This window comes from Protomyctophum bolini (assembly GCF_963924005.1).
Source record: "Protomyctophum bolini genome assembly, chromosome: 2".
Taxonomy (NCBI): domain Eukaryota; kingdom Metazoa; phylum Chordata; class Actinopteri; order Myctophiformes; family Myctophidae; genus Protomyctophum; species Protomyctophum bolini.
In genome coordinates, this window is record NC_137863.1 from 29,162,187 (window position 1) to 29,179,316 (window position 17,130).

General features: G+C 39.2%; 1 protein-coding gene across 1 annotated transcript; it reads left to right on the top strand.

Moving 5' to 3' along the window:
• Window positions 1–2,176: 2,176 nt before the first annotated feature.
• On the top strand, window positions 2,177–11,681 carry tgfa (transforming growth factor, alpha; the record flags this gene model as incomplete). The annotated part of the gene is made up of 6 exons (XM_080790251.1): window positions 2,177–2,287; window positions 2,830–3,027; window positions 4,992–5,106; window positions 8,894–9,043; window positions 11,182–11,266; window positions 11,589–11,681. The coding sequence occupies exons 1-6, from the start codon at window positions 2,248–2,250 to the stop codon at window positions 11,679–11,681; spliced, it is 681 nt and encodes a 226-aa protein (XP_080646377.1). The 5' UTR covers window positions 2,177–2,247.
• Between the last annotated feature and the right edge of the window lie 5,449 nt (window positions 11,682–17,130).

Here is a 17,130-nt window from a genome sequence, read left to right on the forward strand (position 1 = left end):
TTTATTTTGATATACTTAAAGAATAACACATTTTGGTTTGTTCAACACTTTTTTGTTTACATAATTCCATAGGCCTATGTTTCCTTTCATATAGCACTGCAGTAAGCAAGAACAAAACATGGTAATACATCGTATACACCTCGAATTACCTAACAGTGGATTGGTGGAATATTTTAGGAGGATTGGGAGTGAGTCTGCAGTTCTGATTGCAATGGGAAGTGCATTCCATAGTTTTGGAGCCAGAAGGGAGAAGAGTTTGGGACGTGAACGTTGTCCCGGCATTTTTAGTGAATGTAGCCTACTTCCAGCTTCCCTGTTGGCTGATCTGAGCGCAGGAGGGTCTGTACTATAGGGTCCAATCCGATTTGCAAGATATGGGGGTGCCAACCGTGCCATATTGGTTTATTGCTTAATTTGCTTTGAAGGCCAGCATCAGAGTTTTGTACTCTGTGCGGGCAGCGATCGGGAGCCAATGGAGGGAGCGGAGAAGGGGTGTGACATGAGAATTTTGGCTGGTTCTAGACCAAGCGAGCTGCGGCATTCTGGATCAATTGGAAAGGCTTAAAGTGCGCATGCATGCCGGTAGTCCAGTAAGGACTAAGGAGAGTTACAATAGTCAAGTTTTGATATGACTGCTAGCTGGGCTGACTCCTGGGTGAGGAAGCGGGTCTAATTCGTCGCGTTTTAGAGTGTAAACCTATATACAGGATCGATTGACCGCTGGCACTGATATGTGTGCACGCTTTGAAGTTTGAATGACAGCTGACTAACAACACCAAGGTTCTTGGCTGTTGGAACCGAAGTTACCAAGACGTTGTCTATGGAAATAGTTTGCGCCTGCATGGGGCAGGACTTAGCTGGGAAGAAGAGAAGCTCAGTTTTGTCTGGGTTCAGCTTGAGGTGGTGACTATAGTGAGAAGACATCCACTGTGAGATGTCAACCAGTGATGCACTCTTCCACCTGAGGGGGGGAATAAGGATAGAAACAGTTGAGTGTCATCGGCATAGCAGACTGGCAGTGATAAAATAGATTATGAGCAGCAGAGATGACGGTGCCATGGGGTTTAGTAGGAGAGTGGCGTCATTGAAGGGGCAGAAAACAGTGCTCGAGTGCTGTTCATGCAGCCCTGTGACAAGCTGAAGTTTGAAGCACATTGTTTTCAACGAGGGCGGCGCAAATATCAGCAATTTTAGGCATGTGTTTTAAAGTATTGTACAGTGACAACTATTAAGTCTGTTGTACTAAAATAAATGATTTAAAATGAATGGATTTAAGATCATTAAAGCTGGGCTGTTGCCTGAGTCCTATGTGCATTCTGTCCAGGACTTCACAGAGAACGGAGATGTCGTAACTCTCCTTCAATGGCTCTGGCCAGTACAAAATGATATAGCTCTCCTCTAGAGTAATTCACAAAAATTGTAGGCTACCATATAATGAATAGTGCAGGTTAGGTTAAAATAGGTTGAAAATTGGTGAAGCGTCCTACAATACTAATATAGACAGACTACATATGGATAATTTATTTGATTCATTGATTGAATACTTTTATTATCAGTTTTCACAAGAAGGGCTACATTGGTACAATTATTATACAAAGATGCTGAATGGATGGATAACTAATTATATCATGGGGATAACACAACAAGACCCGGGGGCTTGTTTCCATCGGGTGGTCTCTATGACAGAATGGTGGTGGCAGTGCATGGTGTGTGTGTGTGTGTGTGTGTGTGTGTGTGTGTGTGTGACTGTGTGTGTGCCTGCGTGTGCGCGCGTCCCCCTTTTCTCTCTCTCTCTCTCTCTCTCTCTCTCTCTCTCTCTCTCTCTCTCTCTCTCTCTCTCTCTCTCTCCCAGCTGTCTCTCTCCCCTGTTTCTCTCTCTAATTAGTCTTCAGCGCTTCTGTCAGCTGCTTGGGTATTGTGTGACGTTAGGAGCTGCTAATTGGACAACAGGAAAAAGTTCATCGTGTGGAATAAATAACTTCCAAAAACAAAAAGCGTTTTTCGCCAAGAAAACCGTTGCATTTACATGACATCTGTAAGACATGTCAAGCGAGGAGATGCTTGCACTTGACACTGGTTTAATTGCCACTATTGCGATCAGATTAAAGAATGGCATTTTACCTTTTGATCGGCGTTGGCCGTAGTTAGCGTGCGCGGTCTTTATTGTCTCCAAGAACACAGGCTCTCAAATTTCGGAGATTTTGCCTACAAGTAGCCTATTCTATAGTTTGCTTACAATTCGTCAAGATGTGTCGGATTTTCTGGGATACTATTTTACTCATAACCGGTAAGTAGCCTACTTTTAAACATATAAATAGTCTTACATAGCCTGTGTCAGACTCAACACACCATTGTGTCAACATCGACAATGTGTCATGGGTGGCTGGTTATTGTATTGCTTCGTTTAGTAGCTTTATTTTTAATATAGCCATAGGTTCATTTATTGCAGTGCACCTTCGTCTTGTGCTGTAGCTAGGCCTACGTAGGCGAAAATGAATTACCGGTATATTATGTTTCTTTCTCTTTAATTTGATCTGTGGTGTGAGACGAGTTACAACAACCATGAGTATTTATGCCTGAATCCGTCTATGCTGGACTTCTATGTGGATCCTTGACCTTGATACTTTGAGTTGATGCTCCTGAAGGCCATTTGATTATTAATAAAAATATGGACGATTGGTGTTTGCTGAAAGTAACAAGTCTTCCAATACTTGTCGACTACATTTTATTATTTGTATTATTAAACCTGGGGTTAATCTGATGCAAGGAGCCTATTTATGTCAGCTGTGTGTATTGTTCAGTAGTAAACAACCTGCTTTCTCCCATCAGGTTCCCTCTTCACATTTGGAGCAGGGCAGGGGAATTCCATTATTGACACAGGTTATGCCATCACTGCCACCTCTTCCATTAGGCCTACTACCAGTTCAACCATTGCGCCTTACACCTCAATGAGCACCTCGACAACGACCACTACCACCAGCGCCATCACCATCATATCTACCACCCCTAAAATACCCCCAGTTAAAAGTAAGTCAGTGTTGCACAATGTATACTGTAAATGTATATTGCTTCAGGGCATAAATAACACGGCCCCTCTTCTTTAAAGAGGGGCCCATAGAGCATTGAATGCATTCAATAAAATCAAGAAGCGTTATGGTCTTTTATCCTCTCTCACGACAGCTATATCCATATTTGAGAAGTGAGAATTAAAAGTGTCTCTTTTGAAAAATGTTAACACTTCCCCAGAGCTAATAGACAGTGTGGCACATGCTGATAATTGATCCTCTCTAAGAAGCCGTATACTCGGCAGCAGTTCCACAAGCTGCAACAGCTATATTCAATCATTATCTCAAAGGCACCATGCAAAACCCATGCAGAGATGCCCTAATGGCTAATTTCCTTTTGAAAGTTATCCTCGTCTGACTGCCAAAATCACATGGAAAGAGAGACTGGTTGGTTGGCAGATGCCTCAGGGAAAACAGAGGGCTTTTACAGAGTCCAAAAGGAGACAATGCATGTAGGCTGGAATCCAGAAGCCCATTTACCGTTGGAATGAAGTGTGTGACGGCAGCTGTAATGCAGCAATCTGGCTGGCTGCTTGCCCTCCTTCCCTCCCTGAATGCTACATTGTCACATTTGTTTTGGCTGTCTAGGGAAACAAATACTGACTTTTGTTATTGGTCATGTAGGAATGTTTCTCACTGTACGGCTTATGTGTAAGGAAATGGCTATGCCTTGTTTTTAAATTTAGACATTTCTAGTCCTTTTGCAGCGCTGAGCTGAATAATGAATTTAAAGGACTCGAGAAACTTGCTTAAGGTGGACAGAAAAGTTTAAATTGATCTCAAAGAGCTCCAGTTCCTGCAGGGAAGTGCTGTTCCTGAATTTTATGGGGCTGGTGGTCTTTTTCATTTGCTATTATATATTTCTGTCATTGAATACAACACTTTTCTGTGTCCCTCCCAGCGATATATCCACTCTAAATGATAACAAAAGGCTTCAGTTACACCCTGTTGGTGGTGTGGGTGTCAGCTTTGGGTTTTAGTAAATGTTAGTTCAGGCCTCCGGAGACTTGTACTATTTTTAGAAGTATGATGTTCACCTATATTATATACTTATCTACTTAATGTACGCTCATTCATTACAATCATTCTGGGTTTTTTACTCACTCAAAATAGAGATTAGGTGGTGACTTTGCATAATGGTATTACGGCAACTGCAGTTGGTCTGCTACTGTCAACTTAATGTGTCATCTGACTCATCTCTTACTTTACACTGTAATGTAACGTTGTGGTCTTCCAGAGAGAACACGACAATGCCGTGACACAAAACCAAATGCATTATACAGAATTAATCCCAACACTTGACTGTGCTCAGTCAGTTTCATGAAATGTCTGTTCAGCTGAAGCTCTTGACTCTTATGCAGAGCCACTATGTTGTAGTTGAGCCTCTTGTACAACACTTTCCTGGGACACATGTCTATTGTCTACAGGTCAGGGGTGATTGAAAATCACCAGTAGAGTCTACTGGCTCCATTGCATGGTCTTGATAAGTAACCTACTGATTGATATGGGTTGATAACATTCAAATCCACTATATTGTAGCGAACCTGTGGAATTCACAATACTGGTATTTCAGTTTGTCTAATTAACACAAAGCCATGGTCTACGCAGGTTTTGCTGGGATCATCATTAGTACTTCATTGTACGTTGAATGTTAAAACTGCTGATCTATATCTGCAGTACATCTCAAGCTAAGATTGTAGATTTGCTATTTTTGGCGAACGTTTGCCTATTTTCACCTAATGTTTAACTATTTTTGCCAAATGGTTGACTTGCCCAGAATAGGGATGCATGTGGTTCACTCCAATTTAATTTATTTTTGTTTAAATTAATATTTTAAATTATGCAAGAGACAGGAAAACACTGTCATGGACTAACCTGTGGGTCTGTGGAAATATCTACAATGATTCTCTTGTTTTTACCTCACAGAATTTGTGGTTGCAGCGGTTCGCTCTCATTTTGATGACTGCCCAGACTCCCACAGTCACTTCTGTTTTCATGGCACATGTCGCTTCTTGATACAGGAGGAGACCCCTGCATGTGTGTAAGTGTTTAATTCACTAATAACATGTAAACATTGTCTCACTCACTCACTCACTCCAGGAATTGGAACTTCATAGCAAAGGAAGATATAAAGATTTAGATGTGATTGATTGATTGATTGATTGAAGACTAAGTCTATACACGAACATTGAAACAGTTAAAAGGTTAAAACACAAAAAGTGTAAATGTGTGTGTAAACGTGTTGGGGGAGCAGAGACAAACCGAAAAATAAACAACAAGAACCAACATGCACACTGTGTATAAAACCTCCTACAACTCAACTAAAATGATGATTATAATTGTGACTGACATAATCTAAGAAGTTAAAGAACTGGGATTCTTCTTCCTGAGTTAACAACATATTACCCTACATTCTGTCACCCAGTTGTACCAAAGAGCACCTTGTTGGAGATTTCTACTCTGGCCAAACAGATGTGCTCCTTCCTCTCTTTTTTTCTAACGTATTACTCACTTGTCTTCAAAGTTCAAGGAGTTTTATTATCATTCCATACTAGTACAGAACGAAACTTGTTTACCCTTTTCACAATCCCAGCAAAGTTGATCCACATCTTCCAGTGCTAGTGTCCTCTTAAAGCTTGAACAATGTCTTGGTATCAGATGAATGACCTCATTGTGTGTGTGTGTGTGTGTTGTTTGTGTGTGTGTGTGTGTGTGTGTGTGTGTGTGTGTGTGTGTGTGTGTGTGTGTGTGTGTGTGTGTGTGTGTGTGTGTGTGTGTGTGTGTGTGTGTGTGTGTGTGTGTGTGTGTGTGTGTGTGTGTGTGTGTATGTGTGAATTGCACTCTGCGTTCATGATTTGAGACTTTTTGTTCAAAATGGGCCAATCCTGCAGACTTTGAAAGCCAATTAGGATGGAATAATGAAATATCGGACATGACTTGAGCACATACAGATACTGTAACGATTTGCGGGATTTTTGGACAAAATATAGAGGAGTAATCTCAAAAGTCGGCCTCCTGGTGGCGCTATAACAGGCCGTTCTGGATAATTTGGGGCAGAGGTTAATGTTGGCATCTAGGGAGTGTGTGCAAAGTTTGGCATCGACCAGGTTAACGGTGCCGGAGATTAGCTGGTAACGGACGCGCACACACACACACACACACAGACGGACGGACACACACGGACGGAGTGCAAAACATACTCTCTCCCCATGCCTTCGGCCTGGTGGAGACAATTAACACTGGATTTGTAATCATTCAGCTGTGGAGCAGATTATAGCCTACTATGTGGTTCTATGGAAGGAGGAAAGGTTCTATGGTAATGTGTCAGTGTTGTACTGATGCTTAAGGCATACTAGGCAAGTAGGCATAGGAATGTTTCTGGGGAGTCCGTCAATCAGTCAGTCATAAATTTGCATAGTCATCTGTACAGTTTGTATGTTGACTGAGGGTAAATTTAACTCAAATGGCGTCAGAGTCTGGCAATGTTAATTGGTTTTCATTTGGAACTTATCAGAGTAATTATTCTTATTGAATATAATCTTAATCTGAAAGGTGCTCTGCTTCCTGTAATTTTCTGATAGTCAAAAATGTGCAGTTTGTCATTTCATACTATGTGATGAGTTTCAGGGTGCCCGTTTCGGGCAAAAGGCCAAATACAAGATGCAAGTGACAAAGCACAATTAAAGATGGAGGAATGGGGCTTGTTGAGCTAACACAACTCTTTGTTATAGCACCATCTATGGATATATTTGCACCAAAAAGCAGTTCAGTGTCAAGTCTGTTGGTAAACGTTGAATTGCAGTCATGAGTTGTGGATACTAATAGGGTTAGTGTTGGGTTTAGAACATTGGCTTACTGTGGCCAAACAATTTGGAGAATGAATTATTCAAGGGATAGGAAACTGCCTGGGCCATACATCTGCCTGCTCCTGTGTCATTGAGCAGTACAGTCTGTGTGAAAATCCTGAAACTAATTCATAGTATTCAATCACTGGTGGCAAACAGGAAATTGTAATAAACTGGTCATTTTAAGGCAGGTGACTAGCATTACGGTAATTCATTACCATGACTAATGAGCTGTGGCATTGCATCACATTGTCTGGCAAAAAACACCATTGGGAATCCTACTGTATGATTTATGATGATGAATTGAGTACAATCAACTACAATGGAAATCGAGCCCCCAGGGGATTTTTGTGTTTTATTCCATTTAGAATAACGTTTGACTGTACTGTTAGTCTGTTACTACCTGTACTGTCAACAAGTATTAATGAGTCAATCAGTGCATTACAGCTTGGCGTGTTGAAATGATTAAAATGTCAGAAGTGGCCACTATGTGAAGGATTAAATTGTCTTCTGTGACCATGATTACAATATAGGCATTGAAGTTTGTAATTTCCCATCAGAACATGGAACATATGATATATCTAAAGTGAACGCATGTACAGGCAGCATGTACATTCTTTGACAAGTCAGCTATGTAAGCTTTGTCTTCAGCTATGGTGAAAATACATTGCCTTTCAAAAGCTAGTTTGGGTACCTGATAGGTCTATGCCCTAGGCAAGGGGTGGGCAACTTTGATGATGGAGAGGGCCACTATATTTTCACACTCACTCCAGAGGGCCACATTGCTGTTGTAGCAAAAATAGCAGATCTACAAGCTCAAAACGCGTCTCACTGCAACGCGTTTTGAGCTTTCTGCTATTTTTGCTATATTTGAATTGAAATCTTGAATACTTTTTTGCAATGTTTTGTAATTGGAATCCTGAAAATTAACATTTTTATGTAATTCAAATGCCTTTAATTAGGCTATACTTGTGTTGAGCATTGAGCTACTTATTTAGACTGAAGTAATTAAAGCGGGTCATGTTTGCATGTTGTGGAATTGTAACAGCTGAAACCAATATTATATCAGTATATTCGGATATTGACCTGAGGGCCACATTTCTTTTTAAACAATATATTTATTGCATTTTTCTTTTTTTTTTGTACAGACAATACAACAGAACAATACATCAGACAATACGATTACTTAAAAAACAAAAAAAAAACTAACACACAAGGTTCAAGGTCAAGGTTCAAGGTTGTCTTTATTTCGTCTCCCTTGGGAGAAATTTGTCTTGGAGACAGGACCACAGCTGCATACATATAATCACATAGACGGAGACATTACAACAAAACAAAACAAATACACCCCTGGTGCGTACACCCCATTAAGGTACCAATTACCCATTCAACATTTTTAACGAGAGAGGAATGAAAGAGTGTTTATATCTGTTGTACTTGCACTGTGGCATCCTGTACCTTCTTCCTGATCTCATTAATTCATATTCGGAATACAGAACATGTGAGGGGTCAGAGGTTATATTCTTAGCTTACAGTATACATGCATAAATACAGTATATTAAAATAAGGGCACTTGGACTGGTAACATACAACAGAGTCCTTATGGCCACAAGACCAAACAGCTGCAGAGAATACAATTAGACATTTTCAGTTTCCACCATTAAATAAAATAAATCATTAACCGTAATATACCTGAGGGCCACATTAAGTGAAGGTGGGGTTAAGTGAATATGGCCCCCGGGGCGCCAGTTGCCCATGTATGCCCTAGGCCTATGGTATTTTGTGATGCTATAAATAAGTAAAAGTAAGGTACATTCTATTTATAAAGCACCTTTTAAAATAATATAAGAATTGTTCCCCAGTGTATCCCCATGTCTCCAGCTATTTAGTAAACAGTAAATACATTTTCAGGTCGGGATACCAATTTTATCCAATCAGGTGAGGATACCATTGATTGATGTCCTATGTTCCTCTATGTGGCAGGTGTCACCCAGGCTTTGTTGGGATGAGGTGTGAACACGCCGACCTGCTTGCAGTAGTAGCAACTAATCACAGACCACATACACTTGCCACTGCACTGATGCTATGTGTGATTGGTTGTGTGCTGATGATGCTATTCTGTACACTTATACAGTAAGTAAAATGTATAGCCTTATTATCTTATGATGCATATAAATTAAGTCATAAATCCGTTGTCTTAATCCATAATTAGGCCCATAATTAACTGAAGTATCATTGATTCCTAATGTGTATTCCACCAGTAGCTTTCCATAACCTGATGAAGAACATTAAGCAATACAGGGATAGTTTAGCTTAAGTTGTATGAAATGGTGGTGGTGGGAGTTCTGCTCTGGTTTTGGTGAATATTAAGTAGTTCTGGTCATTTTGTGGGGGGCACTGGTGCTATGCATTAAAAATTAATGAATCCACAAAACTAGTCATTTGTATTGTTGACCCATTTCTAAAATATTAGAGTATTTTTGGGCGTAGTGATATGGACACACAAATTTCACACCCATGTGAAGTGAGGGTCGCTAATATATTAAAGTCTAACTCATGTTGCTATGATTAGGTGATGTAATGTTGATGTAAAACAAACATTAAATTATCTTTATTGTATTAGGCATTAATGTTTGTGTTAGGGACAAGATGACAAGTAAATTTTTCCCTTCATTGTCAATGGTGTTTTTAAAACAAACATTGAACTAAAAACATTAAACCTCAGTGTATAACATAGTTCTGTGTGATAGAGGGGTCAAAATGAACAAAAGTTGCACTATATGGTAGAAATAGGTCAACAATACAAATGACGCTAGTTTTGTGAATTAGTAAGTAGCCTATCTCCTGTTTCTGTAGCGTGGGGCAGCTTGATGTACAAGTACACCCCCTGGACATGACGCTAGTATGTCGCAGGGACCCCCAATCCTTTATTTTTATTTTTAATACTTTATATTTTTATTTTATGTGAACACCACGGTGTGGTCATACAGATACAAAAACCAACACTTAGGACTATACATAAAGACAAGTAAAGCCAGAAACAATGCCAAAAAAATAGAAAAATAGAGTGTCAAGCAGGGGCTGCATCCAAATTCATTCCCTATGCCCCATATAGTGCAGTACATTTTGTTAGTGTCCGAATGTGTAGTGAGCATTTTTGCACCCTAATGTAGTGAACTGAAGTATCCCACAATGCAACGGGAATTGTAGGGACCATCCGATGGTCACTACATTGCCGCAGCGAAGCAAACACCAACATTCTTTACCAAAAGTTGCTTATAGATAGTCTATTTTTGCCGTATTCCCCCCAGGCATAGCGGGGATTCTTAATGCTGATGTTTTCATATTGCTGTGTAATATGGATATATTATAATATTAATGTATTGATAATAATCATTAGGCCTATGTTATTTTAAGAGAATAACCTTTTTATCAAACATATAGGCCTAAATGCCTGCAAACATATTTTCATTAACCTATTTATTCATTCCTTCCTTCCTTCATTCATCCATGAATTTAACAAACTGTCCTTGTCAGGGAGGTGGCTCTCTATTGTTTATGACAGCATGCAGTCACTTATTTGTCTGTTTCTAGCAAAAATATTACTAATTCAGCAGCAGTAACATTAAAAAAAAAACGTTCTTATATGAGGCGATCTGAAAAACACCCTATGGGGATTACAATGCAAATAAAAAGTACATGAACCCACAGACCTCTACCAATATTGACGTCAGACTCGGTGCTCCCCATATAGGGAGTAAATCATAACTATTAGTCTACTAAGTCTGGATCCCTATATGGGGAGTAGGGAACAACCCTATGAATTCGAACGCAGCCTGGGCTGGGTCCCATTTTTAGAGTCTTTGGTATGACCCGGGGATTGAACCCCAACCTCCCAGTCTCAGGGCGGACACTCTAACCACAAGGCCACTGAGCTGGTTAGTTTTGTGAATTTTAATGCGTGGCCCCCTGTGCCCCCCACAAAATGACCGTTAATATTTCACCAAAACCAGAGCAGAACTCCCACCACGGGACTCAGGCAATCAATTAATACAGTTGCAACCACTATATTAATGGCAAGTAAATCTGAACTATCCCTTTTAAATGCAAGTCCACAACTCCTTGCAACATGCAACTACTTGCAACAAAGTATCCCCAATGGCAGTTGCAAGGAGTTGCATTGGTGTGTACTTTGGACTGGCCTGTTTTTTTTTTGCAAGGAGTTGCATTGGTGTGGCCTGGCCTTAAGTTTGAACGTCTTTCTCTTCCAGTTGTTTGTGGAGGCAGGACTGTCACAGACGGAGACATGTACTTATCTATGTCCCAGATAAGACCAGTAGCATGGAAAAAGGGAGAGTATCCTACTGCCCTTCTGAAAGTGGTACAGTATTTTTTTCTTGTCTACCTGAGTCTAATTCACACTTTTTTGTATGACCATTCACTGAGAAGAATTATGTTTTTGTCTCATCCCTTGTGGGGGGGGGGGGGAGAGAGAAGAGGAAATGGTAGTATAAACTGTTTCCCCATAGATGGATATAGATCTGTCATAGATATCTTTAAAATGGTGTGCAGATGTTCTTCTTAATTGTATAATTTAAACGAGTGAATACTATTTATTACACAATGACAATTATTTTAAACTTATTAAACAACTGTTTTTGTGTTTTGTGACTTTCAGTGGTTTGAGAGGACACATGTTTGGAACAGGTGCCTGTTTGCATCATGGATCAGTCCTCAACCCTTCAGGATGGCAGCAAAGATTTTATTCTGATATTTGGATCATGCAGAGCAGGCCAGAAGCAATGACGGATTGTTGTAAGTAATCATGGCCCAGGTAGGCCTGTCTATCCAATGACATTTTTACACCGAAATTTGAACTCCCAGAAACTAGGAACACTATTACTGAACTAGTTTCTCTGTGGAAATAGAAGAAGACCTGCTTTGAGCACAGACTCTTCCGAGCTCCGTGGAATAACTTAAGCCTCTGTCGGATTCTATCCTATACGGGGAGGGCTCAGTGAGTCATGGTGACTATTTATGGCTGGCAAAGAGAATGGGAGAGATGAACAAGAAGAATGTTAAGCATCTTAACACGGCTGTTAATACAGATATGAAATTATTTATTTTGGAATGTGAGATAACATGTTCGATATACTTGAGTCAGAGGACCGAAAATATTTCCATTTTTGTCTTTTAAATATCTTTTCACTTTTACAGAACTGTATAAGCACTGAAGTGATTTTTACAGGAATATATGGTGGGGCAAACGATTGCTTTGAAAGAGTTTTAGTGTCTTGTTTTTAATCAAGGGAGATTAGTTCACTTCACCTGACAAAATGTGGAAATGGTTAACTGATTGACTTAGAACCATTATGGATTACGAACGATTCATATGCTTATGCTGTCTTTTTCATCAACATATACTATGCCATATGTAAGCGAAATGAAGGCATACAGTGAGGTTACAGGTTTCTAAAGATCATTCAAAGATGACTTTCAAGTTAGTCAAGCAATTAGACAGTTTTTGCAATTCTTTAAAATTCCTGCACTGTACTTGAACAAGACTTCTCTTACCGCAGAGGTTTGTGAGCTGAAAGCCATTTCATTTGTGTCACTGTATCTTGGATGTCAACACAATGTTTTCCTTTTATGATGTGTTTGTAGCTATTGTAATTTTGTAACTGCAATTCTCCAAAGGCTTGGTCAATTTTCACAAATCTGCTCTTATTATGTAGTCGATTCGAATGACCAATGAGGGCACTAAAAATATGTATTTTTTCCACACTTACTGTATGCATGCATACTCTTAAATCACTGCTTGTATTGTTATGAAATGGCTATAATTGAATTGTTACACTTCACACTATTTGGCACAAAGAAATGCTTTTAGTATACAAGAGTAGTTGTACAGAATTGTCTCTGCTTTTAAATTAATCAGTAATTCGGTAAAGAAGCCTCTGATGTCTAAAACTTGAGTCTTGAATTGGTGAGGGAATGCAAAGTAATACGTTTGTGTGTGCGTGAGTGCACATTCTGTCTTTGGAGTAAGAAGGGGCAAGATTGTGTGGGTGAGTAGAGACGGAGCATACTGTAGTATTTGTGAAAAAAAGTCCAAAATTGGGGAGAGAGTTATGATTGGGTAACTGTTGAACATGTTCTGAATGTTTTGTTATTTACATGCCAAAAGACGGTGTCCTAAAGGGATACACATGTTTTTGTTTACAGTATCTAGTTATACATTGGATTATTGATGAGCAGTTGCAATGTTCAAAACTGGAACTGTTTAATATATAAACATTATGTACAGTGTCTTTTTGGAAAAGAAAAGTCAAGTCAATGAGAGACACATGCCATCTGCAATGAATTTCACTGATGATGGCTCACATTGTTTTACGATACTTAGCCAGATTCAAATATCCATTGTTTTCAATATTGGAAGGCTTCCAATTCCTGTATTGTTTTCCAATGAAGATTTAACTATGCAAATATTTGTCTGAATATTTATTTTTCCACTGAAACATCTGCCATTCATTTTTCCCATAGAGATTTACAAAAATATTTATATCAATTTTAAGCCTAGAATCAAGCCATCCAGGTTCCTGGTGAATCATGCGCATAAAACCTTTCTGTGGAAAAGAAAACGGCTAAACATTTACATTACATTTATTAAATGTATATCATATAATTAAATATTCAATTATAAATGATCACAGAATCAAAGGTAAATCTATGGGAAAAATGACTGGCCTGACTGACAGCATGTGGTACAGTCAGACGAAAGCATAACACAAAGAAGTCCTGCATGGGAATTGTTTCCATTGTCGTCCTATATATTGAATTAATTAGCGTAGCATAAAAAATAGTACAATAATACATGTCATCAACAAATACAACACACTATGTAGAAAATGGAAAAACAGCAGTGACATGTCCTTGCTATGGGAATTTGCATTTACCTCCCCTTGTGGTATCCGGACAGATTTTTAGGTTTTGAAAGAGAGGATGGCGTCGTGGCATTCCACCAGTGGTGGAAAGTAACTAAGTACATTTACATTTATTTACAATTTTAAGATATTTGTACTTTACTCAAGTATTTGGGTACATTTGTACTTTTACTCCACTTCATTTATTTGAAGACTTTAGTTACTATGTAGATTTATATTATTATTATTACAAAACATACATTAACCACTTCAGCCTTATACATTTCGGCAATTTGAGCTTGTAGATCTGATATTTTGAAAACCTGAAATGGGACATTCTGTATAATGAATACTTTTACTTTTGGTAGTTTAGTACATTTTTATTCCAATACTTTTGTACAACATTTTTAATTCTGGACTTCTGTGATGGAGTAGTTTTATATTGCACTATTTAAACTTTTACTTAAGTAAAACATTAAGGTACTTTTTCCACCACTGCATTCCACATTTTGGTGGAAGATCGAGTAGTAGATGTTTGTTCTATATTTGGGTAGTAGCCTAAATAATGTCTGTTAAGAGATGCATGTTTCATTCTGCAACTTTAGATTACGCCCAAAAATATCACAACCATACAGTTTTGGTGCTATAAGTGTTCAAACTTTTTTTTAAATAGCTCATCTTGTTGAACAAAAGTGCCAGCAGTGAATAGCATAAGTCTTTTTCTGCAGAACCTTTTTTTCTTCATGTGAAATCTTAATTGCAATGTAAATATTTTGTTACATCCCAGGGTGACCATACTTCCAGGTTCGCCTAAAAAGTGTCGTTCCTGTAGCACTCTTATCTGGGAGATCAAAACCTTTGTGGTCATTTCAAACCATAGCTAGTTACACTGATCCACATTCTGTTTTTTTTTTTATATATTTATTTTATTTCTCCTGCTCTTGCCTTTCTGATCGCTTCATGAAGACCTTTGTTTTGTTTCCCAATCGCATTACATTTGCAATTGGATTTCTGTGGAGCTCTTCAGAGCCGTCTGGCTGAGCTACTAAAGCCAGCTTTAAATTAAGCAGCTCTTCTGTGAGCTTCCCTAAAGATATAAACTAAGCTTTGGTATGTAAAGGAGAGTATACTGTAGGAAACACAATCACATGAGCAGAACATAAGGAAACGGATAGACAAAATTGACACCAAGACTTGTTGTTAGTGTTCTCCCTTATACGGTGTTGTGCTAATTTGCTTATTTCCATCACTCAAAATTATAATTTCTTTGTATATATCCTCTCTTCATAATGTAAATAATATCCCAAGCGGCACACTTTACTACTTCTTTCGATGGAAATAAGCGAACTAGCATAACACCCCATAGCCCCATTCAATTCCCATTCAATGCAATGCAATTCATTGAGGGCTTATGGTAGGGAAAATAGCCAATAAGGTGTTTTTGCACAAAAAAACACCTGGGCCTCTTTGGTGGGGACGTAACGACTACAAAGAAAGGTAAGAAAGATAAGAAAGCATTCTAGCATGGAATTCTCCTTTAAACTAAACATACAAAATTCACTGTTTTCTTAGCTTTAGGGGATTCCCAATAAGCTTTACATCCATTTTGGAGCAGTCTCAATCCCTATTCCCCATAATGGGTTGGGAGGCTTGCTTTGAACTGTTCTATTCCCCTGGTCCTTCTGATCCCCAACCAACTCTCCCAGTATCTGTCAATGACCAGATGGTTTGAAATAAGAGTATTTAGGTAACAATCCTGCCCACTTCTCTTCTTATCCTCTAATGCCACTATACTGAAATGTATCCTTACTCTGTGCCCTAAAATTCTTTAAGATAATTTTTCGATCACGGTCGAGATCATGGATTTCACAATGCCACGCCAGACTTTCCGGTCCTTCATTATACCATCCCAGTTCTTGCTTACTGATGCATGTGTCCCTAGCGATGCCATCAGGGAACGACAGTTTTCTGGTCTGCTTTGAGGCAGGATTCCATAGAAGGGAAGATAAACCTCATTGATCTTACATTTATTTACAGCCAAGTTTATTTTTATTTGTGTTGATATAGACGTAAGTCGGGACTTGATCACCCCGGCTGGGTCACCTGAGTGAGGGGTATGATGTTGGGAGACCCGAAACCCTGATGACCTTTGGGATACATCACTGAGGATACGTCCCAGGTGCATCCATGTATGTATGTATTTTGTATTAGTTATTCTATTTATAGTGACTCATAGGAATAGAGGTGGCAGCCGGAAAGTAGACGGCACCCGGGAGAAGTATGGGTTGCCGCCCCAGCCTGTGTCTTCCGTGAGGAAGAAGCCCAACAAACCCACAAACCCACCAAGGGCAAGGTGGAGCCTGCGGAACCGTTGCGGCTTGAGAATCCACCATTCCTGAATAAAGTGCCTGGTGCTGGGAGTCTTGTGCAACGCACAGGGCCTGACCTGGTGAGAGCAGGAGTGGACCTGGTGAGACGTAGGACTACCAGTCCCGGCAGAGTAGTTCAGGTGGAACGGATTGTGTGGCCCTGGTTTTTCCCTAATGGGACTGATCGAGGGTAGCTACTGGGACTTGATCACCCCGGCTGGGTCACCTGAGTGAGGGGTATGATGGGAGACCCGAAACCCTGATGACCTTGGGATACATCACTGAGGATACGTCCCAGGTGCATCCATGTATGTGTGTATATATATATATATATATATATAATTATTTTCTTCCAGGACCAAGAATGTTTTTTTTATGAGATGCACATTGTAAGGATTCTCACACTGACCTACTGTTAAGTGTGGCCTAAATAATATTTTGTCTTGACATATGAAAATGTCTTGAAAATGACATATACTGTGATCGGCCATCGACACAAAGGTACAAGGTAACAGTACTACACATTTGGTACTAATTTTACATATGACCCTGGGCTTGATAAGGTTTATTGAACACAATAATTGAAAGCTTGCAGACAGATGTATAGATATACATTAACTTACTATAATCATTTTCTTTATGCCATTTGTCCTTAATGTGACCTAGATCTTAAATTTGTTTTCCTGAAATATATGATACATTTGTCCAATTGTGTTTTTGTAATCATGTCCTTGATTGATTGATTGAAATATTTATTAACAGTTTGTAGAATTACAGTACATTTCAAGCACAAACTCAATGGGACTGTACTATATATCTCAGGAGAGGTTGAAGGTCTCCAAGAGTTCTGATTTTGAGATTTTCTTTTAGTAGCTTCTCACTTGCAGATATTGATCAAAATTATTACTAATAAGACTATATTTCTTAA